We start from the raw sequence: 24,689 nt of genomic DNA on the forward strand, positions 1-24,689 counted from the left end.
CAGGAGCTGCTCCGCAGCAGCCCTGGTGTGTCCATTTGTGAATGGCAGATTTGCCTGGCAAGGAGCAAAGTTTAAGACAATATTCAATAGCACATTTTCCACTTTTCACATTTCAGTGCCTTTTCCTGATTCATTCTTTCCAATCCACAGCACTGATGGCTACTGCTTCACCATAATAGAAGAGGATGAGTCCGGTGGACATTTGGTCACCAAGGGATGTCTTGGATTAGAGGGCTCAGACTTCCAGTGTCGGGTGAGGAAGCATTTTCTGTCACTTGAATTTTTGATAGTTTTCAATTAAAGTGCAGTCAACAGACATTGCTGTATCCCCCTGTTTTTACACTTCTGTTCCTTTGGCAGATAGCTGATCTTCATTGATTACTGAGGGGAGTGCATTTGTATCCGCAAAAGATGATACTATAGATCCTCCTAATAATAACTCATCATGTTTTTGGTTTTGTCACTGCTGCTACTAGTAACGTTCCCATTCAGAGGAAGTTTGGATTTAGAGAATTGGCAGTCTGAACTCCTCAAATCTCCATGCTAGCTAAAGTTCGTTAGGATATTATTTGATGAACTGCAGCAACATCTATGTCTTACGTGCAGCTGCACATTGGTTTGGGATTTTTGGTGCCAGATATTCCCTTCAAGTACTGTGCTCACCCGATGGAAAACAAGTATCACTGCAAGAATGGAAGGGGTGTGGAAAATGGAGCAAGGTGGTTCTGAGGTGGTTGCCTTGCCTCACATTAACCTTAAATGGTTTTAGATGAGTACAGGAATGGTTTCATCATTATAGCTAATGGGAGATATTTTATCCAGCTTCCCACGAGACCAGAAGCTGCAGCTAAATTAGTCCATGCAGCAATTCCTGTATTATCCTGGCTAACCTGTTTTGGATACCCATATTAACTAATTTTTGGTCTAACTGATGGATGTATGTGACTTTCACACTTCTGACTTGCACCATTAGAGAAAGTCAGTCCCTTCTGCAGCATTAAGGCACTGACAGGAGTAATTTTGGAGTGAATTAATGTCTTAATTACCTGGATGAAATATTGCTGGATACACTGGTTGGCAGAAATCCTTACTCCACACATCCTAGGAATTTGAAGTAGATTGCAGTCCAGCTAGCAAGCACATCTTTCAAGTGCCAGAATGACCGTGTATATTTACAACACAGGTAATGACTTGCTTTCCATCTAAATTGCTTGTTGCAGGACACTCCTATTCCACACCAAAGAAGATCTATTGAATGTTGCACAGGCCAAGATTACTGTAACAGACACCTTCACCCTACACTGCCACCACTGAAGAATCGAGGTAAGGGAACAAAATCCGGTCCTGAGCTGATCTTTTCCTGCTGTTGGTCATTGTGCCTTAGGGAAAAAATAGAGCACAGACTGAAGCACCCCTGTCCAAAAGCATGTGATTAGAGAGATAAATGGCATTAAACAGTATTTCTCCACTTCTGTAGGTTGTGTGTGGAGTGGTGCTGATGCTTGCTGTAGTTTCCGCAGCACACATGCAGTGAACACGAGATGCATTAGAGTTGCACAATGCTGTCCTAGCATGCACCTGCTGAGCTGTCAGAGATCATCTCAAGGACCTAGGCTGGTCAAGGCAGAGGATGACTCTTGCTGTGTATTTCTTTAGCCTGATAATAAAATGGAATCCTCTCTCCAGTCCCTGTAACATACATTGCTTGCATTTGTAACTCCACACACAAATTGGTCAGCTCGAGTTGATACAAGTCTGTAAGTTTTTCTTATTTGCAAGACCTGATCATCCAGCACTGAGACAATAATGACTCACTAAAGTGTATTTATTATGTGAACAATGTAGCTGAAAAAAAATGTAGAGAAAGAACTCACACAGTTTTTAAAAAAAAATTATTTGAGAGCAAATGGGCATGTATTAACTTAGTAGATGCTGAGGCAAGGTTTTAGCACTTTTTTTTGTTTAAACATCACTTTCGGAAAGCTGGTAAAACTATTTTTGTCTTCTATAAATTTTATAGAAGTGTATTCCTAAGTAAGTGTAAATTCATCCATAATAAACTCTTGGCATCAGCAGGAATTGTGGTAGTCAGCATCGAGTCAGTTCAGGCTTGCAGAAGAATTTATAATTGTGGTGTTCTGCGTTGAAGATCCAGATCGGTGCACAGATGCACTCTTAATTTCACCAACAGCAGATACTTACACGAATGCATGCTCAGAGAAAGCCTTCACTCATGTGAGCTGTTCCCTTCAGGCCTGTGAAATTCTGCACAGATGGGCTGCAGAGTCAGGCCTTTGGAGAGTAGTATGTAAATACTTCACTGTTTACTAGCAAGGCATTAAGGCAGAGAAACCTCATAAAATTCTGACTTTCAGCAGAAGAGTTATGTACTACTTTGTTGGTTTATTTAATTTTAAAAAGTTCTTTGGATTGAGAGAAGAGCTCCAAAAAGCAGTCAATATTTGTTCACACTTACTTAGGCTTTCATTAAATATCAGTTTGGAAAACACTGCCATGATTTCTTCTTGCTACTGGCTGAGTTTATTCTACATTAGGACTACTCAAAAATACTGAATCAGAGCCTAATGCTAGACATCCATCCATTAAGATTTTAGTTACTTGGCAATGCTATCTGCTACTTACAAAGAAAGCAATGAACCAAGCTTTTGGTAGTGGCAGAAGGTGTTTGGATTGATGTTGGGTTTGTCCTGTGTCTATATAGGGTAAATAAAGTACCACTTGAGAACCATGGTGGCAGAGTGAATATTTTTTAAAAGACAAATTTCAGCGAGCTGGAGCAGGGTTCTAGCTGTTCTGTGTTGCAAAGTTGACTATTTTAATATGGCAGACAAAAGGTGATGTAGTCACTCAACACACTCAAAAGATTTTTATTTTTTAAAATAAGATCTCACACTACCAGCATCCTGACAGTGTTTTGTAGAAATGCATTTCAGGAACTGCTTGAATAAATGTGGCTGAACAGGGCTGAAGTCACCACCTTTATTAAAGCCTTAGGTTAATATGTCATTCTCAGTGGTGCCAGGCCTGTTTTAATTTGTTGCTGGTGTATCCTAGTATGAAATGTCAGAATAAAAAGCCATAGTTTGAACCACAAACCCTCACTGCAAATAGGTACAAATACTGTGTACAAATACATGCTACTGCCAGTGCCCAGTACTGTGGCTGTGATCATTGTTTCTGTTGGAAGCATTTAGATTAGGCTGTGATTGTCTGAGTAATGTTAGAATTGTACATCAATTTTAACATGAATTGTAAGTACAGAGAAAGAGAGGTGAACTTAAAAACAAGCTTCTTGGAATAACCTTCTGGCCTTCAGGGCCTTTTTAGATGCCTTCTTAGATGGCATCTTCAGGGCCTTCTTAGATGCCTTCTTTAGATGCCCCTTCAGGGCCTTTTTAGATGCCTAAAAAGGCCTTCTGGCCTTTTTAGATGCTGTGGAGCATGTGCATCAAAGATGCACATGCTCCACAGCATCTAAAAAACAAACAGCAATTTGGCTTCTGATGAACTCACATCTGAGGTGATACCTCATGGGAAGCAAAGTCTGGGGAGAGCATGCAGCTGCAGGTCAGAGGCTGTTGAACTCAAAACTGACCTATGCACCAAGGTAACAGCTACAAAGGCAAGTGACTTGTGCTCTCTAAGTGCTTTCCCAGGCCTGGCATGTGCTGCAAGGCAAGATTTATGCCACACCCTTTCCTTCTCCTCTCCCCCCTGGAAAGAAAGGAGGACCACATACATGAAAGTGAGAGCTAGAAAAATTAACACCGGTCAAAGCAAGACTTTTTAACTAAGATGGAAGAAACAACAGCTAAGCCTAGGTTTTGAGCTCATCTTGGTACAGAACTAGCAGGCTAAAATATCCCAGAGAAACCATTAAACCCTTGTGCCAGCTATACATCTGTCTTATTAAGGAAATGAAAGTCATAATTGGGTCTGATATAACACCTCTGCTTTAAACAATAAAAGATATTCCTGGAAATCCCAGCAAAAGCACAGGCTCAGACCAGTCAAAAGGAGAAATATGTCTTTACTGATTTAGAGCCTATATAAGCAGAAGTGGTGGTGCCACCGTGTCTGGCTCCCTGCCTGTATAGCCAGTGATGAATGGGCAAGGGAATGATTGGAGGAATGATGGGGTTTGATGTGTGCACACAGTCTCCACGCCTCGGATTTCACTGCCATTTTTACTTGGATAGCTGTAACATTCTGAGCTGGAGGGACCTGGGTGGGAAGAGAACCTCCTCTCCCTTTGATATGCTGACTTCTGAACCTTCTGGGTGGCATTTTCAATGCACTCCTCAGCATGGCCCCGCTGATGACAGCGAGTGAAACGAGTGGTGGAGGAGGGGGAAATTGCAGGAGAAAAACAGAGAGGCAGCTTGGTCTCACCGAGCTCCCTGCTGTCACCAGCCTGCACCACTGTTTTCCTACAATATGGAACTGTTAATGTGCTGTTTGCTGGGCTGCACTCTTATCAGCCAGCCAGGGTATGTGAAGAAGCTTCCCAAACGTGCCGTGTGTTTGTTTTGCACTTCCCACAACCTGCTCCTGGTAATCGCTCACTGCTGCCTCCGTGGAAGCTGCTGCTCATTCTCATAGCCCTGCTGCCTGGCCCCTTGCAGTTCCAAGTGACACAGCAGTAAAAAACACAGCACTGGACTTCTTGAAGGACAGAGTACCTCCATCACATAAACTGGCACTGACCAGGACCCACCACAGTGTTCACCAGAGAGCCCACAAGCAAGTCCCTAGGCAGACTCACAGCTGAGCTGCCCCATCCCTCCTCCTGATCAGATAGTGCAGGGAAAGGGAGGTTTGTCCTGCTGCCCTGTGGGGAACAGCCTGGGCTGGAGGAGCAGGAGAAGAAATCCAGCCTGGCTCAGTGCAGCAGAACAAGCAGACATTGCTGGTGTGAGGATGGGGGCTTGCATTTAATCTTGTGTTGTCCACACACACACCAGCAGGTTTATGAAGTCCTCCAGTTAGGCAGCAAATGAAATCCTGCCCAAATGCTTTAAAAACGCAGGAAGTGTTTGAAAGGTGGAACAGCAGCTCACTTGCCATCAGTATTGCCTCTCAAATAGCCAAATAAATGGAAAGGCATATGGAACTTTCTGTCCCCTCCTGTGAGAGCCAGTTGCAAGCTGTGCACAGTGAACCGCTGCTAAAGCTGTGCCACTGGTGGCATCCAGACACCACCCACCACAAGAGGGTCAGCTCTGCATCTGGTCAAAGTCTTGTTTCCTGCTCCCAGCAAGGAGATCAGGACATGTTTCTTTGTGTCTTTCATGCTTTCCTGACACTTGCTTCACATAATTGCATTTGGGTACCCAAAGAATTTTGCAGTGTTGGAGCCTGAAGTTCATCTGAGAGCTGCACAGCACTTCCAAAATGCCTTCTGGCCTCTGGGAAAAGTAACCTGCATTTACTTACTTTTCTGAATGGCAGAAGCCCATTAGAAACATTGAGCATAAGGTTTGGATCACTTAAACCCTAAAAATTGTGGGAATTTGATTCAAGATTGCAGCATGTTTGTCATTCCTCTCTGAATGTACATTCTCGTACAGGCCCAGACAGCGTGAACAACTTCACGGGCAATACGTGTCTGCAAAAATGCACAGATTTCCATGGCCTTAACATCTAGCAGGCACAAGTCTAAGATCTTAATTTTTCCCTCTGTGAAAGCTGACATCAGCTTGCATTACTGCTAAGCACAGAAGCTCAGCTTCCATCCTGTCATACTCTGTGAAGTGGGAGAACTCTTGCTGTGGGTGGTTATCCGGGTTTCTCCCACGTATGGAATGCCGCTTTATGGTCTCTGTGCTCTGCTTATTCATCTGATGGGCTGTGACATCTGAAACTGTTACAACCCACACATTTTAGAGGGAAGTGGTGCTGACACAGGCTGCTCACACAGCACAAACCAGAGCCCTCAGCCCTGCTGAGCTGCCATTGCCTTCACGAGAGCTCTGGGTTCCCTGGTGGGCTCTCGGTTTCGACCCACAGCCCACCTGGAGTGGCAGGCCAGGAATAAATCTGCTGTGGTAGGCAGAAGGATGGGCTCAAGGGTTTTCCTGATAGACATCGTGTCAGTGTCCCCTTTCAAAGGCATCAGCCATGTCCTGAATGTTTACATTGTCAGTGCTCCCAGAGCAGGCAATGGCAGGTTAAAACATGACCAGTGTGATCGGGAGGTGTGTTGGTAGGTAATCTCTGTTTGTAGTGGAAAGGGGAAGGAAAGAAATTGTTTGGGAGCAAAAGAAAGAAAGAAAGAAGGAGAAACTGGATCTTGAAAATAAAAGAGTCTGAGAGTAAACTAAGAGTCCCTTAGGAATCTCCTGGTCTCATTACCCTTGTAAATCTGAAACATAATAACGTCGTTCCAGGACCAGTCAATAAGGATGGATTTCTTGCATTCTCCCATGTGTCAGGCTTTGGAGTGAAGGATGCAAGACAGCAAGGCTGGAAGAGCTTCAGAAAACATGGCCCTCATTTGCATTATCCCATTTGTTATTGGAAATGTGGGTTGTGTACGTACAGGCTGAAATACTATAATTTTGAGAGTTTGAGTGGCAGGGGAGGTTAAAAATGAATAGAGCTGGATGTCTTTGTTTTTCAGCAGAGAAGCATGCATGAAGGTCAGACTCGCTTGCCTGAGCTGAGAATTCAAATTTGGAGATTAATGTTATACTTTAAAGGAGAATACAAGTCTCCTATACAAAGGTTGACAGAAACATTTTAATAGTTTTTATGCAGCAGCATTTTCTACAAGTCACTTGACACATTTTTTTTTTCAAAGTGTTTTGCAGAAAAGCCACTGGAAGGATAGTTTTGCCCACCAGCATAGGAAGGACTTGCTGGCACACAGGGCTGCTTTAGAGCAGATGGAGAAGAAAATTCTTGCTCAAATGTTTAAAACGGAGACCTAAGAGACAAATTGTTCTGCAATGATGGAAATACTATGCTTTCAAGGCCTCTCATGGCCTGCCTTGTTGGAGGTTGAATGGTCTGTTGTGTCTTGCCTTGTAGAATAAATGCAGTTTGGTGGGTGGTTTGGTTTGGTTTGGTTTTTCTAGTTACTCATAGGATGCTGCTTAATCTGAGTGCTTAAAAAAGGCAGTGGTTTTTGCATTTCCTGGCTAATCACTCAGGTTAAGATCCAGAGCTACAGGTCTTGATTGATTTTCCATTCACAGACAAACAGGGAATTGCAAATCAAGGCAATGTTTGCCTGAGTGAGGACTGAGAAAACAAATAGGTTTTTTTGACACTGGAAGTGTCAGTTCTGTCCTGGTCAGTGAGGGTCAAAGAGGAAGCCCACAAAATGCCTGGGGAATCCAGGGGTATCCTGTGCAGGAATTACGAGGAAAGAGTGGAAATGATCCTGTGCTCAATGCACTTCTCACATTGACTTCATACCATCTCCCTTTCTAAATTTTCCACCTTTCTCATTTTTTAACCCCAGACTTTGCTGAAGGAAACATTCACCACAAGGCCCTGCTGATCTCAGTGACTGTTTGCAGCATCCTTCTGGTGCTTATCATCATATTCTGCTACTTCAGGTAAATAAGGAATATTTTGGCAGCTTGTTTATTTCCTTCCAAAATTTATTTTTTATAGATTATGGAAATTAAAAAAAAAAACAAACAGATGAGGACCTTAAAGAAAAGAAATGAGAAACTGTAATTTTATCATGAGAAAAAAAAGTGTATTTTATTAATGCTATTCACAGGTGTACCTGTGTGATGGATTTCATACAGAATCTTTCACTCAACATCCTTAAAAGCCATTCAGGTAGAAGCACAGATTATTCTTTACTGAGAAGGCCAAAGGACAAATTTTATAGGAAATTTTTTTTAAGGGAAGGATATCTAAGACTTCTAAATTTGTTTATGTGATGAAGAGCTGATCATAAAAAAAGAAGACAATACAGGATGTCAGTAAATATGTCTAGAGTGTTATCATAATCTACATACATTACATTTTAATAATTTGACACGTTTTTTACATATTCCCAGATTCCATGACCTTACCTCCTCTGGCTCCTAGAAATGCATTTCAGACAATAAAATATAGTTACTTACTTGGTCAGTGTTTTAGACATATTTAAGTTTCTGAAAGGAACACATTTGGTTGCTTTGCAGATTTACCCCAGACTGCATGGCCTTGTGAGTGTTATACTTAGAATTTTGAACATGTAAACAGTTGCTAAAAATAAAATAAAAAATTTTGGCCAGCGAGTCCAGTGTATTCCTCAGGGAAGCAGAGAAATCTGTTAGTCTGTAAATGAAGGAAATGTGAAGGGCATGTGCATTATTCATTGCACATGTGTTCATTGTGTTCAAAACTCATTTTGTTTTCATGTAAAACGCAGATACAAGCGCCAGGAGACGAGGCCCCACTACAGCATCGGGCTGGAGCAGGATGAGACCTACATTCCCCCCGGAGAGTCCCTGAAGGATTTGATCGAGCAGTCCCAGAGCTCAGGGAGCGGATCCGGGCTCCCTCTCCTGGTAAGGAAGCAATACTATTTTACTGTACATTTCAAAGAGGGAGAAGAGGCAAAAAAATAGATTTACGTGTCCTCAGTTTTGTTTTAGTTTTTTTGTTTGTTTGTTTGGTTGGTTGGTTTTATTTTGTTGGGGTTTTTTTGTTTTTTTTTTTTTCCTCTACCAGAAATGACAAGGAGTTAGACTGGAGAACAGCTGCTTTAGAAGCAGGGGACTTTTTTCATGTGAATTAAGTAAGCCAAAAAAGGTTGGAGATTTTTTTCTGCCTCATTTAATTTCTTATTTTAGATACCATAGGGTAAGTACAGGCTAAGACAACTCATGGAAGTAGATCATGTTTGGTTCTTTTACACTCCAGTGTACAGGACAGTACCTGGCCCACTAATCTTGTTTTCTTCCTTTGCATGTGCAACACACAGTAGGATTTCAAACACTGCCCCATCATCTTTTTTTAAAGGGAACTGTAACTTGTCAGACTTGGAACCTTTTTATTTGTGGGCTTCACTTTGCATCCAGAAGTCAAGGGGGATTTTTTTCCTCGTAGTATGGCAATCTCGAAAGTTAATGGGATGGAGTTTGTGATTATTTCTGAACAGACTCCAGGATTGCTAAACCTGCTGAAAAGGCAGAACTATCTGTGGCAATATAGTTTTGTTCACCAGGGGGTTTTGTTTCTGGGGATCATCACTGGTAGAAAAGAATTGGTTAAAAAGCTAGGTTACTTATTTAAAATAAGTGCCTCTGGAAACTGGAAGATTTCATTTTCATTTTTCAGAGTGGATATGCCCCTCCTGTCTTCCAAACCTATTAGTTTGTATTGATGCTACTACTGCAGGTGTTGTCCAGCTTCCAAGTACCATGTACTGTCTGGCTGGTTTTTGTCCACACCTATTTTTTAAACACCCTAAAGAAGACATTAAATGGGAAGTTTTATATTTCCTTAAAAATGAAGCAACAGGCTCTGTCCTATCCCATGCCAATGTCCTTCTAGCACCCTGTAGTGGTTTTGGTTCACTAATTTGAGATTTTCTGGCCAACAGAAAGGGCACACACATCTTGTGTGCACTTTAGGACCATTGCTAACGAGTTTCCAATTGATTTAATGGTGAGGGATTCTTCCTTTTTTTGCTTTGGGGTTTGGTTGTTTTGCTTTTTGGTGTTCTTTTTTTTTTTTTTTTTTTTTTTGCATAACACCTGCCACATCAAGGTCTTCGTCTTCACTTGTTCCAATGACATAAAAAATGTAATAATTTAGACCAAATACACGGAACTTGGTTGTACTTCTCTGAGAATATGTGTTTCCAGCAGCCCATGTGGGTAGCAGGTGCCCTGGGACACCTCACAGCAGTGCATGGCTCAGTCCTTCATCCCAGGATCCCAAAAAAGCTGGAGCAGTGCTGGTTATGACTGCTTGTTCTTTATGCTATCCTCTGTCCCAGTGAGCAGTTTGAAGCAGGGATCTGTGGTCTCAGTGCTGTCCCCAGGTCTGCTCTTGCAGTGGATGAAAACCACCTCGAGCTGCTGTAATGGCAGAGGTGACATCCCAGCTGGGACATTGCTCAGCACCCCTCAGAGCTGTGCCACTGCTCCATGAGGCAGAAACCCTCCAGTCTTCTGTCAGGCCCTCCTCTCAAGCTTGGAGACTCTGCAGCCACTGGACCAAGTGTTTTTCCTCCAGGAACTTTTTCCCCCCCATCTCCCCCTTGCTTACAAAAACCCCATGCAGTTGTTTTTTCACTGTTTAAGTAGTGATTTTTGGGTGGAAGAGAAGAAAATGGGTCTTGCACTTGGCAGTAGATGTTTGCTGCATTTCCCAGACAGCTACAACCACTGTGAGCTCACCAGCAGTGCACAGAGTGATGCCTCTGAGCCCATGCCTGGAGCAAGTGTATAGAAGGTGCCTGGCAGTAATGCTCTGGTTTTTATTGTGCAAGAGCTTATTTTAACCTTGTTTCTTGTGCGAAGACTGAAACATCCAGGGTTATAATTTCAGGAAAGTAAGATGCAAATTTAATGCGAAATGTCACCTTATGCTAACCAGTAATGTTTTTCTTCTGTGTAGAACATTTATTCTAATGGGTACAAATATTATACCCAAAACAAGTATTAGCCGAGAATTTGTCAGTATGGTGACATTCAGCAAGTGTTCTTTCTCCTGACCCATCTGTACCTCTGACAGAAGAGTTTGCTGCAAGTCAAATGCTGCAAAATGGTCTGTCTGAAGAGATTGCTGAACTACAATTTGGTCTCTACCTTCTCACACATTTTTTTTCATAATTTCCCTTCCAATGAACTTTGCTTTTCAAGGGACTCCACCTGAGCCATAGGTATGAATTCTCTGTTCAAAATATTAAATTTACGAAAGGTTGGTCTGTCTAAATTTTCATCTGCAGTAGCTGAACACATTTAGCTGAATGAAAGGAAAGTAGAAATAGTTGGTAATTGGATTGTTTCCACTCAGGGAGACGAAAGAAAAGGTCATGTAACCTTACCTGACTGCTTACAGAGCTCAAGCAGCAAAATACACAGATTTCAAAAGAAATAAGAAACGCCCAGCCCCACTCAGTGTAAATAACTCACACGAGCACATCATTCAGCATGCTTATGAAATCAGTTCAGCCAACAATTTTGATTGACCTATTTGTTTTAGAAATCATAATTGGTTTATGATTCAAGAAGGAGCTGAATTCCTTAAAAAAAAAATAAATTGTTCATAGGAAATCATTTGACCAGTTCTAGCAAGACAAAACCAGGTTAAGGCCTTTCACATAGTATTCTGCCGCCTGAAAACCCATAACAGAAATGTGTTTTTCATTTTCTTAATGTAATTTAATAAGGAACTTTTCATCATTAAGTATTGTAATTGCATGTACTTTATGATGCCATTACATATATTTACACAAATTAAGTTATTTGTTGTAACTACGTTATTGTTCAGGATGCATTTTTAAAATGGGCAAAATAGAAAGCAACAATGCTAAAATGACATTACAAAATGTTACAGCAAAATTCCAATGTAATATAACTATTGTTCAATCACTATATGAGAGTATAAAAGATAAATCAATTTAAAAAAATATGGCTAATCTCTATTGTTGGCTTTCATTGATGTTAATCAAAAATAATGGCAGTGAAGCTACCATCTTGAACATCTAATAATGCAGTGCAGGGCTGGAAAAATGGGATTCTGTTTAAATGACAGAAGAAGAAACTGGGATATTTGAAATAGCTTTGCATAAATACCACAGTATGTTTTGCTTCTTAAAATTGTTCAATATGAAAACCAGTGGTTCACTTAAAAAAAAGAATGACGATAGACCTGACCTAATAGGTTTTGAGTTAGTCTTTGGATATACATTCATGCTGCAGTCATGGCACATTCATGGTAGTCCTCTCTGGCATTCCCAAGCTGGTGGTTTCCACTGGGCCTCCCAAGCACGACAAAGGAAGCAAATGATTTTAAAAAATGAAATTTCGCTCATTTCTGTCAGCCAAGATTGCAAAAATATTTTTGATTTCATGAAATGAACATGATTTCATAGGGATTCAGTTAGAGTAGTTAGATTCACTTGCTGCAATAAACTACTGGAGGTTTGTATCTGCATGGTGGCAAAACAGAGCAAGAGGCCACAAATTTGAACTTGTCCAGATTTTGCCAATTGCTTGTGCCAGATGAAAATCTCATTACATTGGCAGCAGTATTCTTTTAAAATCTTACCAAATCCTACCAGACAAAACCTCATTAGCTGTGGGTTGAACTGACAATGCTGTAGCACATGAGGGTGACATTTTAAATCTCCTGTTGTATTAAGCTGAGGCAGAGTCAGCCCCGTGAATTGTGTTGCAGCATCCACTCCCATTTTTATTTGTGAACTTTTAGAAAGACATGATCTGCAGACGTGCTCGAATCTGATGAGATTATAAGTCTCCATTTGTCCAAGATTTTTTGTGGCTGTAAAAGCTTGCTAAATGTAGAAGCAGTCTGTCAGCCTTGTGAAGAGAATCTCTGCAATGCTGCTGTGGACATCGATCTTGCAATACCCATGACTTTAGCCTTAGCTCACAGTACAGCTACTGACAAAGCTGGCACAGACACTGGAAAGCTGTTCTTTCAAATATTTTGGGGGGGAAATTGCTTTTTATGAATACGTAAATATCATTATTTAAATCAATGTAGGCACATGTGTTTTAACTCTGTAAGTAGTGGTGGAGGTTCCTAACCAAATATATATTTGAAATAATTAAGCATGGCAATTTTAAGGAAGGTGATAGGAAGTATCATCCTAAAAAAGAAAAAAAAAAGTAATTTTGTAGTTTTGCTAGTTCTGGAGCTCTAATGGGCTTTTGACTCTTGTAAGACCTAGCCTTGTGTCTCAGCAGTGTAAGAAACATCCGTATATTAATGAAAATGTGTTACCTACCCCTTTAGAATTTGGACTGCATTGAGGTGACCAGGAGTGTTTTCTGTCCAAACTTTTCCAAAAATAACAAAAAAAATTCCACCAAGTGCTACATCCTACAGAAAAATTAAAAAAAAAAATTCAAGGTGCAGGGGCAAATGTTTCCTTTTACACTGACTGATGTAGACCACAGCACATTTGAGTATGCACGAAAAGGCTTCTTTTTAGTGGTGGGAATGTCCTCAGCAGCAGTGTGTCCTGGAGAAGACAGGAAGCATCTGCAGTTGTGGAGGGCTGCTGAAATCCATGTCACAATGGCTGCATATTCCACTCTCTTCTGGGCTGGCTGTGTGGGAAGCAGACCCAGGAGGAGGGAGGTGAATGCAGAGATTTCCACTGAGCAAGGTGTAAAATCTGCCTTGGCATTTCACAGGTTCAAAGGACCATTGCAAAACAGATTCAAATGGTGAAGCAGATTGGAAAAGGTCGCTATGGAGAAGTCTGGATGGGAAAGTGGCGTGGCGAAAAGGTAGCAGTGAAAGTGTTTTTTACTACAGAGGAGGCCAGCTGGTTCAGAGAAACAGAAATCTACCAGACTGTCCTGATGAGGCATGAAAATATTCTTGGTGAGTGAAGTGAAAGAGAATTATTTGATGGTGAACAGGTTTTTAAGATTAGCAATTTTGTATTTGCTGTTATCTGATGTCCTTTCCGATGTGCTTTGTTTCCCTCTGTGCTCTGCAATTAGCCACCCAGTGCTTTTCAAAGGAAAGTTGTTTAAAGGATTACTGAAACATAAATAAAAGTTAAAAAAATAATGGGGTTTAGGGGTTGTTATTCCAAACACAACAGGTCTGTTTCAGCCACTGGTATATCCGTATCTGGGCTTCTGAAAGTACATTAAAGACTAGAGGTGAGGCACAGCTGCATGGAAGTAAGATGAAAAGAATTAAATATGTTATTAAAACAAACCTGCTGAAATGGATGACAATCCAGAGTTCTGAGCAGTCCAAAAAAACCCCATGAGAATTATTAACTTGAAAATAACCTCTTTTATTTATTTTTGTAGGATTCATTGCTGCAGATATTAAAGGTACAGGATCTTGGACCCAGCTGTATCTTATCACTGACTACCACGAGAATGGCTCACTTTATGATTACCTAAAATCTACTACCTTGGACACAAAAGCCATGCTGAAACTGGCTTACTCCTCTGTCAGTGGCTTGTGCCACCTGCACACTGAGATCTTCAGTACTCAGGGCAAGCCTGCTATTGCCCACCGTGACCTAAAGAGTAAGAATATCCTGGTGAAAAAGAATGGCACCTGCTGTATAGCAGATTTGGGCTTGGCTGTTAAATTTATCAGGTGAGTGGAAGGGAGGGGAAGTTAATAAATCAAGTGCAAAAGTTTCCCTACTTGTTGACTGAGTGTGCACGAGTGAGCAAGCACCTGTAGTGTGTGTGCACACCTGGGCTCTGCTCATCTGTGTGTGAGGTCACCTGTGTGGGGGAGAATGTCATGTCAGCATCATGTGCAGGTGTATAAATAGTTGCTTTTTGATTATTTGAGCACATTAGCTGTGTTTGTATAAAGGTTCAGTTTTCATCACTCCATCCTCCATGCCTGCCCCAGTATTGCTGGCACACAATGAAAGGACACAGCACTGACAGGTTGCAGTCACATCACTGAGCTTGTCACTGAAGCATTCAGCTTGTCTGATCCCATGAAAATTCACTCTCAACTTAGAAAGAAAAATACTAATAATTTGCACTAGTTACTAACTAGGATTTATTGAAAAGGACCCCATTTGGGCTGCCTTTTGTTTCATTTCCTACAAATCAAATTGCCCAAGTACAGATTTGATTTTTGAAATGGCTTTTAAATTTGATTTTAAAAAATGGTTGTGTGTTTAAACAACTTAGAAAGAGCAGACAAGTAGAACTCACTCACTCCTGGGATTCATAAGGAGCCACTGCTCTCTGACAGCTCTGCTCAAAAGCAGCTCGAGCTCTCAGCGGTGGTCCTGGTGGTGGAGGCGCGTGCTCCGAAGTTTCTGATTTTTCTGTACACAGAAATGTGTCCAGAATACATAGACTGAAGGTTTCCGTTTCGCAGGTCAGCTTTGAAACCGTGCCCTCCCTGGAGTATTAAAAAAATTCAGGAATCCTGTACAAATCTTGAACTGAAATTATTCAGAGTGAAAGGAGTGTTCTTTTCTCACTGCTCACTTACCTACCAGGTTCCTTGGTGAGGCATTTCCTTTATGAGCCTGACCTTTTTTCAGGAGACAAGAAGAGAATATTTTTACTTTGAGGAACAGAGGCCTAGAAAACAACAACTTGAAAATACACAATAAAAAGTTTTGGGGAAGAAATTCACCCTTTGCAGGTGTACTTTTCCTGGCAAATACAGAGCAGCACACTGCTTAGCTCTGAATGAAGAAGAGCTAGGAATTACCAAGTGCTGTTACAAAAGAAGGTGAAATATGGATTTTTCACACTCCAGATGGAATTTATGTTATGTACTTGGCTTGTTTTCATACTGAATCCTTCCTCAGACAGCATTTCTCATGCAACAACAAGGAACAGAAAATAGCTGGAAAGGGTGTGCTCTGCTGAAGCTAATGATTCTTGTAAAATTCTTTGTGTTTCCATTTCACTTGAAATAATACAAGATAATGCATGTCACTGGATTTATGTCACATTCTTGCAGGTGTACAGTAGTGCCACTAGCATATGTATGATTTAATGACTGTGTAGGTGACTGGTTGTACCACAGACTCAGCTTTCCTTCATATCAGAAGGTGAAAAAAATTGCTGTACATGAAGAAAACTATAGAAATCCAGTTATTCTGTGAGCATCTGTTGTATCCACCATACGTAAAATCCATACATTTTGAAGGTGAATAAGGGAAAACAGACCTTTTTAAGCAAACCAGAATATATACCATATATTAAACTTTTAAATATATTGAAACTGATGTAGCTGAATCTGAGTTAATAAGAAAAACAAGAATCCATTCACATAATTAATGGGAATATATTTCTCTGTATGTTGTCTCTTCTGGTCAGTGTGTGAGGTGTGACACATTTGCTTAGATGTTTTTAAGCATTTATCTCTGTCTGCATATCTTGATGTGTAAAGGTTGGAAGGGATCAAACATAATGCATGCAAAAAATAATAGTTAGATTCATCTGCCTTGCAGATCTGATTTGCTACATCTAAGAGATACTGCCCCAGCTACTCAGTATCCCCCATTAATTGCTGAGACTGAAGCATTAGGTGGTGGAGTATGTTAAGAAAACAGCGTTTAATGAAGATTTGATTGTTATCACTAACATTAGAGCTCGGGCTAATGCTAATGAAATCTCACAAATGTTACAGCATCCCTGTTGAGTCTTATCTCCATTGTGGTTCTGCATTTGAATGCTTAACATAGCCTCAGGCGGGTCATCCTTTTAAGGAGGGTTGCCTTCACACTAAGAGGCTTTTCTTGCAAGAATTGTTCCATTAAGATTATGCATTACTTTTGACCTTGTTTGAGAGTGGATGTGATGTGGATTTACTACTTCTTCCATCTAAATTGCTTTATTTTCAACCCACTTTACTGCATGCTTGATGCCCTTTTTTTTCTCCTTCTTTTTCTTTTAGTGACACAAATGAGGTAGACATCCCTCCAAATACCCGTGTAGGAACAAAACGTTATATGCCTCCTGAGGTGCTGGACGAAAGCTTGAATAGAAATCACTTTCAGTCCTACATCATGGCTGATATGTACAGTTTCGGACTCATCCTTTGGGAGATAGCAAGGAGATGTGTCTCAGGAGGTAAAGAGCTGGGAGATCACTTTTCATTGTGTCAGTGAACCTCAAGCCTTCCATTGCACCTTTTTCTCCGGGTAATTACAGTTTTTACAGTGGTAAACAGATGTGGGTAAACCATACAGGTAACTCTTAATGTCTGTTCTCCTGTTGAAACTTATTTTAAAGCATCAGTCAGTGCTATTTCCACAGCAGAGATTTAGACTGTATTTTAGTGGCTTGTTTGAAGGCAGCTGATGCCTGCACTGAGGAAGTGTGGAACTCATTTGGGGACCTTTTCTAAAGGCATCACGTTTCTGCTGGACTGGGGGTGTTCAGCTAATTTAGCAGAAAGAAAATAGTGATTTCTTAGTTTAGTTAAGAGTTGAATGAAAGGAGGAGGACAAACTATTTGGGGTTTGCTGTTCTACTCTTTGTAATAAATAATCTGCTTACAAGACAAGTAACAAAACACGGGAGGGAGGGAAGTGGCACTTATTACATCACTGTCATGCCAGTGATGTGCTTCATTTCCCTCTTTCTGCATGTAGAGCTCAGTGTCGTGCAGAAGTGATGGGTGTTGTTACCTCTCTTTTGCCACTGGGAAAGTTAAATGCACAGAAATGACTTGGTAGCAGTTCTATGCCAGTTTGGTGGTAAGAGTAGAGCGTGTCTCTCTTGGGTCTCTGCTACCTTCAGCATTTCTTATGGGTCTTTAAATCCTGAATATTGTGCTGAATGCTCACCCTAGAGAAGCTGAATGTTGCCAATGAGCAGCAGGATCCCTGTGTTTAAAAGCTAGTGATGTGTATTGCAGTATTGTGAGGTGAAATCTGTAATATTTTTGTCATTGTTGCTGTGCACAAAGAACCTTGCCATGTTCTGAAAAGGCACAGAAATGCCCTTTAGTATTTTCCAGGTCCACTAATAAGAAGGAGACCTAACTCAAGCTCAGATTACTCTGATACAGACCCTCTGCTAATAGCTCTTTCTGTGAGAACTTACTGGAGATTGCTGGACTGGACAGCAGTGGTAGAAGCTGTCTCACTTGGCAAGTTACTGCACTTTTGGATTAAGATACCTGGCCAGTCTTTACACAGCAATGGTAACATTGGAACTTGACTGTGGAGTAAACTTCTAGTCCTTTTTAAGGGCACTACACCCAACTGTTACACAGCATGGCAAATCTGTTATAAAATGAGAGGGGAAAATGGGAGTGGAAGTTTTTTTTCTGCAAGTGACAGGCAACTAATTGTTTCTTTCAGGAATAGTTGAGGAATACCAGCTTCCATACCACGACCTGGTGCCCAGTGACCCCTCGTACGAGGACATGCGGGAGATCGTGTGCATCAAGAGACTGCGCCCCTCGTTCCCCAACAGATGGAGCAGTGATGAGGTACCTATCATCCCTCTTAGCATGCAGTCTGTGCTTTTAATCAGAGCTAGGGAGTGAGATTGACCCAGTTCTGCATCATTTTGAGGGAGGAGGATATTTACCACTGGTGCTGCCATTTGGGAATAGCAGCATGTAGATGAATAATCTGTGGGGACATGGAATATTTAGGTGGCATGAGGTTTGTGAGTGTGAGGGGAAAAAAACAACCTCCCTGGGATGCTTGAGGTCTTGTGCAACAGCCAGTGTGAGAAGATCTAACCAAATCTCACCTGCCTCATCCTCTCCCTAGCCAAATCACTCTGAGCCCTCAGACTGGGGCTGGAAACACTGGATGAAGGAGTAGCAATTCCCAAAAGGGCTTTTGTATGGTGGTACTTTGTGTGGTTTGGTCTGCTACCACACATGTCAAGGACTGGGGAGGCTTATTGCAATAGCTGCTCTTAATTAATTGGTTGGCATCCTTGGTAATCCCACCCCAGGCATTCCAACAATAAAAGGACAATTTGTTACCACATAGTGCTTATGTATCACCAAAAATGCATTTTATAAATCTACATTAATCTACATGAAACGTGTTTGGCCGGTTTGGACAGTGCTGGTGGTGTTTATCTGTAATGGCCTTAGAAAAGACCTTTTCCCTTCAGTTTTTCAGCACTACCAGCACGTGCAGTCTCCTGTGCCACTGACCCCGGTGGGACTTTCTCTCCCCGTTCTCTCCGCAGTGCCTGCGGCAGATGGGGAAGCTGATGATGGAGTGCTGGGCTCACAGCCCTGCTTCCCGCCTCACGGCCCTGCGCGTCAAGAAAACACTTGCCAAAATGTCAGAGTCCCAGGACATTAAACTCTGACTCTGCCAGAGGCCCCTGGAAATGGACTTTCTTGTGCAGGCAGAAGTCCTGAAGATGTATCAAAAGTCTTTGCTAAGTACCTGGAATGGAGAAGTCACGCTTAAGAGCAGCCGTGAGTTTTTGAGGAGACTATCAAATGAAAAATCACCTGAATTTTGACATGCAAGATGGAAGAGGCTTGTCTGCCCTTGTTTACATGGGGAAATACAGTTTTAGTAACTGGTTTAAGATTATGCATGTTGCTTTCCATGAAAGCCACTTATTATTTTATTATTATTATTATTGTTATTATTATTATTTTGATTGTTTAAAAAGATACTGCTTTAAATTTTATGAAAATAAAACTTTTGGGTTAGAAGTAAAAAAGATGTATATTGTTACATTAAAAAAAATTGGAGGAAACTGCTGAAAATAAGAGCAAATCAACTTTTTCATTTCTAAAAAGACTATTGCACTCCAGCCTTAAAAATAACAAAAAGGTGAGTGGATCTGTGTAGCTCAGATGAGCTGTAATGGAGCCTGCCTTAAAAGCCACCTGTTTGTTGAGATACAGATAACTTTCCAAACCCTGTGTGTGCAAGTGATTCTCAGAGTACAGAGATGGAGCCCAATTTCATCCCTGCCATCCCTCTTGGTGTGGGTCTCCTAATTCCTGTGGGTGGCCTGTCCCAGGGAAGGTCATGGTTCATTTAAGGTACTTGGGAGCTGTATGAATATGGTTTGGTGTGACTTGTTAAAGAAGATCTTCATGTTTCCAGGAAACCTGGTGGGAAGAGTACCACAGTGAAAAACAAGTGCCCTTTTTCTTGGCTTTTTTTTTTCCTTCCTTTTCCCCCACTACAAAATAAAATATTTTGTGTGCAAGTGGAAATAAGGTACACATTTGAATCTGCAGGGTAATTTGAAACTTCTAGGACCCACAAACAACCACTGTCGAAGAAGAAATTCCTTGTGAGAAGGAATTATTAACTTGCTCTTTCATTTGTGTAAAAGTGTGGGGTCCACCTACAAGCACAGCTCAGAAAAAAACCCATCTGTGTTCCCCTTTTTAAGGGAAAGTGAGAAACCTCAAAAGTGCCCATTTCTGGGGTGGCAATCATATTTTTTTTGAGTGTGAGGAGACTGGTGCCTTGAGGCTGTAGTAGGAAGTGACAGGGAGGAAGGGTGGGACACATTTGGTGGGTAGTGAGAGTTGGGAGCCGTGGGCAGCAGTGGACACCTGGCTCCAGCACTCCTGCTGTAGTGAGAGACACCACAAACTGAACTGTTGGCTCGAGCTTTATCTGCATTATTATTCTGTGTGCCCTTCCAGCAGCCTCCACAGCTCTGGCAGCTGCTGCACAGTAGTGCCAGGCTCAGCTGCCGGGCTGGGGCCGTGTAGCAATGTGGTTCCCAGCAAGAGGAGCTGTCAGGGGAGAAGGGCAGTGGGAAATGTATTTTCTGTCTTCCCCTGTTCCTCCTTCCTGGGTCTGCAGTAGTTGTAGCAATGCTAATGCTACAGAAGGGGAAATGAGAGGTGAAATATACCCTGGGAAGTGTTTTCTTTGGAAAGGTTCTGTTCTTCATCAGATTACCAAAGCTGAGCTGCATGGCAGTTACTGGTTTACTCTTTTTTACCCTTCATTTGTTTTTTAAAAATTTCCTGCCTGCCAAAGTTGTTTTACTAGATGGTGTTCAGCTTAATTTTTAAATAAGTCCTTACAAATGCTGCTTTGATTATGCTAAGCCTATTTCAGAACTGAAATAATTGCCATGCAGGATTTAGCCTCAGCACTTCTGTAATGTTTCTTTTTTTTTTTTTCCCTTTTTGGACAAAACTGATTTATTTGTGGTAGGTAGGTGTATAATTGGGGTTTAGCTTAACAGCTCCCTGAAGGTGTTTCTAGCTGGAAAAATTACCATTTTATACTTTCCAGCTAACAGAGAAAAATGCACAGTTCAAGAGAACCAACAAGACCTCCATGATGATAGGTGTTAAAAAGCTTAATCAGAAGTTTTTTGTTCATTAGAGTGCTTTTTCTGCAGTGCAGTTTCCCTGCCTGTACCCAAATTTACCAAGCAATACAAAAAGAAAATCTCTGAGAGTTAACAATTCACCAAATCCTGACCCCAGGAGGAGCAAGGATGGTTTCCCCATCCTTAAAAAATGTTTGGGAGGCTGAGAGTGGAGTTTGATCCTCTCCTTGGCCTTGAGATTTGTGGGCCAAAATGGGGACAGCCCAGCCTCTCTTCACCTTTTTGTCTTAGTGGATGGAGCCATGGGTTTCCAGTCTCATTTCTTCCCATAGAAGCCAGCACACCCTGTGGAACTGAGGTTTCACAGCTCCAAAGAAGCGCACGGGACCTGCAGGTGCCAGCTCACACAGCAGGGATGCTTCTATCCTCCCTGTTTAGGTCTGTTTCACATCTTCCCTACTAAAATATATGTATTTTTTTTTAATAAATTAGCAGGGCTCTCTCTCCAGGAATGTTTTGGAGGGTGCTTTGCCAGCTGGCAGCATGAGGCATGCAGTGAATGCCCCTGGCACCTGCCATCAGCATGTTGCAAGAGAAAAGGCCAGTCCTTGGTTTCCTGAGCAAATCTTACCTTTTTTTTTTGGTCCAGAAGAAAAGGGTCTAAGATACTGGTTGATAGATCACATAAAGTGTGTATGTTAAATGTTCAAGTTTATGTGTTTTTATATATATATATAAATATATATATATAAATATATATATTTATATATATTCAGTTGCGAGAGTCTGGAATAGCTCCAGTATGTGGATTAAGAGTAAACTATTATGGATGAAAAAGCACTAAATAAAACATAATATTTATTTATGAAAATGCATAAATGACAAATCACTGCAACCGTGCTGTATAGGAAAATATATATATATATATATATATGAGGAGACACACACTGAGAAAGGAAACAGTCTGTGGTTGTCTAACTAGTGCCTGCCTATTTTCTCCCAAGAACAGATTTTGCCCTCAAATCTATCCACTGTAATCTGTTGTGAAGGGCTATTCCTAAGGCCAGAAAACAGCCTAAGGCAAGTGTGGAGGTCTTTTGTTCCAGCACTGTGACATTGGAGTCCGAATGCCTGAATGCCTGCATGGGTGACTTCGTGTAACACTCAGTGTGTCATTATTAAGGTTCAGCACCTGCAGTGACTGCAGGTTAGTATGTTTATTTTGCCAGGTGTGGCCTTTTAATGTCATTTCCATATTTTGGTAGTTTCAAAGGGCACATTGATGAGGGCTTGGAAGTCACTGGTAAAGCTAATTGTGGCTTTGGTGCCCAAGGGTCTAGAAATCCCCTTTTCAAATGTAAATCATTCAAGGAAGTGTAGTTTAGTTTCTTCCTGGCATAGGTGAGATGGCATGTGTAAGTGGGAGAAGAAAAAAAGAGAGATGCCATCTAGCAACTGCTATCCTTTCTCTAGCACAAAGTTATTTCTATTAAAGAAAAGGTTGTCAATGTAGAGACTAAGAAACTAATTTGTGTTCTTTTTTGAGAACCAGTGCCTTATTAAGCCTGTAAATACTGTAATTAGAAAACCTGGGGAACAAACTGTGTTATGTTGTATTTGTTCAAATTGTATACGGTTGTTTTAACATTCCCCCCCCCAATAAAATTGTTTCCATCTCCCCATGACAGAGATTGCTATTTCCTTTTCATGTGCTTGAAAAGCACCATCTTTTTGTTTTATTTCCTTGGCTATACTATTTTGACTGTGCCTCATTTTATTTATTTTATTTTTATAAGATTTTTTTCGTCTGAACAAACAAGTAAACAGCAATATGTTGCATATGTTTCCACTGGCATAAAAAAGCATCACTCCTTTCACAAGTCAGTGAAGAGAAAAATAGTAATTAAAATAGTGTTATCACTAATAGAGCAGTTGCTCGTGTTTTGTGGCTGATTATGTAAATCTATCGGAACTCGGCATTAGCATAATTTTTTTAGACACCCCCCCCCCCTTTCATTCTGCCACATCTTTATGAGTATTTTTGACTCCTATTTTTAAGAGCACAAGAGGAACAGGAGTCATCTCTGCACAGACAGAAGCAAGAATTCCCAGCCCCATGTATCAGGTGAAAAAGTTTCAGCCTAAAATCCCCAGCATCAGCTGAAAGTGGCATTGCTTAATGCTGAGACATTGGGTGTGTACCTCTGCATCCAGTGAGGCATTTCTGGGAATTTGTACCTAAAGCTGGAGCACTATTCTCATTCTGCAGTGCTGTGTTGCAGATCCACCTCAGTTTTTCCTAATGTTTAATTGCCTTGCTGGTTATTTCCAGAGAAATGTGTAAATACTAGCAATTTTCCCTTGAGCTGCACAGCCCCCGCAGCCCTCCTGCTTTGCCCCAGACCGTCTGTGCTCAGTGGCATTGCAGTTATTCTCCAGCAGCATTTCTACAGCCCCCTTGACCTGGCCACATTGAGGTAACAAAGCCCTGTGCTTGCTGCACATTGCCCCTGGCATGCCACTGAATCCCACAGTTCTTATGTACAGAAACACTTCTTCTGAGGAGATTTTCTTTTTTTTAAAAAGAAACTAAATAAAAGACTGCACTTCCAAGCTTCCAGGAACTAAACAATTGAACAAAAGGTGTATTTTTTTCCAGTTGCTTATAAATATAATTTATTACCTGTTTAAAAATTCTTTCTTACACTTTGTACATGTCAGGCTGACAGAATAAATGCAGGCATTTACAAACAGAGGGAAGGAGAAAAAAGGGAGGGGGGTAAGAGGCACACTCAGAACTAGTAAACCACACCTCCACTGTACAGCAATACAAATAATGCAATGGCTAGCACTTCTCCTGTAGTAAGTCAGTCTTTAGAAAAGGAATTGCATAGAAGATACAGCAATAGGGAAATCAAAACCAAAAGAGTTCTCCAGATCTGAATAGCAAAGAAAACAAATCCCACGAAACCCGGTAGAGCTGTGACATAGGAAGAGAAGGGAGAAATGTGATATACCTGGGTCACACAAATGTTTCTTTTCCTACAGGCCCTCCTTTACTTTGGAAAGGTACTGAAGGTACCCTCTTTTATTTTTTTTTCTTTCTTTTTTTTTTTTCCTCTACAACAATAACAGAACATGTGTTAGCAAAAAGAGTCTACCACACAGATGTGTGAAAACAGTGATGCCACAACTCCTCTGTCTCAGCTGTGTCACACACCGTGGGTTATTGGCTCTCGGCTCGGGTGTTTTTGCAAGGTACCTTGAAAATTCTGCAGGGAGAAGAGTATTTTGCCTCTCCTTCCTAATTTTGTTTACTTTTCAGACCGCTTTTGCTTTTTGTTTGTATTGTGCTAGCTCCCAAATTTACTGGCAAGCAGTAGTCAGAGCCAGCTGGCAGCAGCCAAAGAAGCTCTGGGGCCTGTGCAAGCTTTTCTCATCTCAGGGCTCTTGTCCCATCACTGCTGTGGGAGGACCCTCCCAATGACATCCCACTTCCTCACAGGCATCCCAAAGCTACTCCCCTGCCATGACATGGGATGCTTTGGGAGCAGAGGGCAGGCCCAGGATGCAGAACACGTAGCAATTAATCTCTTTGTCAGCAGCTGAGGAGACTGAGCCACTAATAAATACATTTAACCAGCACCACAGAAAATGTGAAATACCTATTTGGGATAGAGGTTTGTGGGAATTCTGGATTATCATTGCTTTTTTTTGTACAGACAGTTTATCAAAGGACTTCCAGATAAGGGA

General features: G+C 41.3%; 1 protein-coding gene across 1 annotated transcript in view; it reads left to right on the plus strand.

The window, feature by feature from the left end:
- The window catches only part of BMPR1B (bone morphogenetic protein receptor type 1B), a 38,909-nt gene extending 18,103 nt beyond the window's left edge, over positions 1-20,806 (plus strand). The window contains exons 3-11 of the mRNA XM_036381740.2: positions 151-253; positions 1,221-1,323; positions 7,490-7,586; positions 8,399-8,537; positions 13,368-13,560; positions 14,004-14,301; positions 16,588-16,763; positions 18,002-18,132; positions 18,855-20,806. Of these exons, the coding sequence (XP_036237633.1) occupies positions 151-253; positions 1,221-1,323; positions 7,490-7,586; positions 8,399-8,537; positions 13,368-13,560; positions 14,004-14,301; positions 16,588-16,763; positions 18,002-18,132; positions 18,855-18,980 (1,366 nt within the window). The 3' untranslated portion in view covers positions 18,981-20,806. The remainder of the gene's footprint in view (positions 1-150; positions 254-1,220; positions 1,324-7,489; positions 7,587-8,398; positions 8,538-13,367; positions 13,561-14,003; positions 14,302-16,587; positions 16,764-18,001; positions 18,133-18,854) is intronic.
- Positions 20,807-24,689: the final 3,883 nt, after the last annotated feature.

This window comes from Molothrus ater, chromosome 4 (genome assembly GCF_012460135.2).
Source record: "Molothrus ater isolate BHLD 08-10-18 breed brown headed cowbird chromosome 4, BPBGC_Mater_1.1, whole genome shotgun sequence".
NCBI classification, from domain to species: Eukaryota; Metazoa; Chordata; class Aves; order Passeriformes; family Icteridae; genus Molothrus; species Molothrus ater.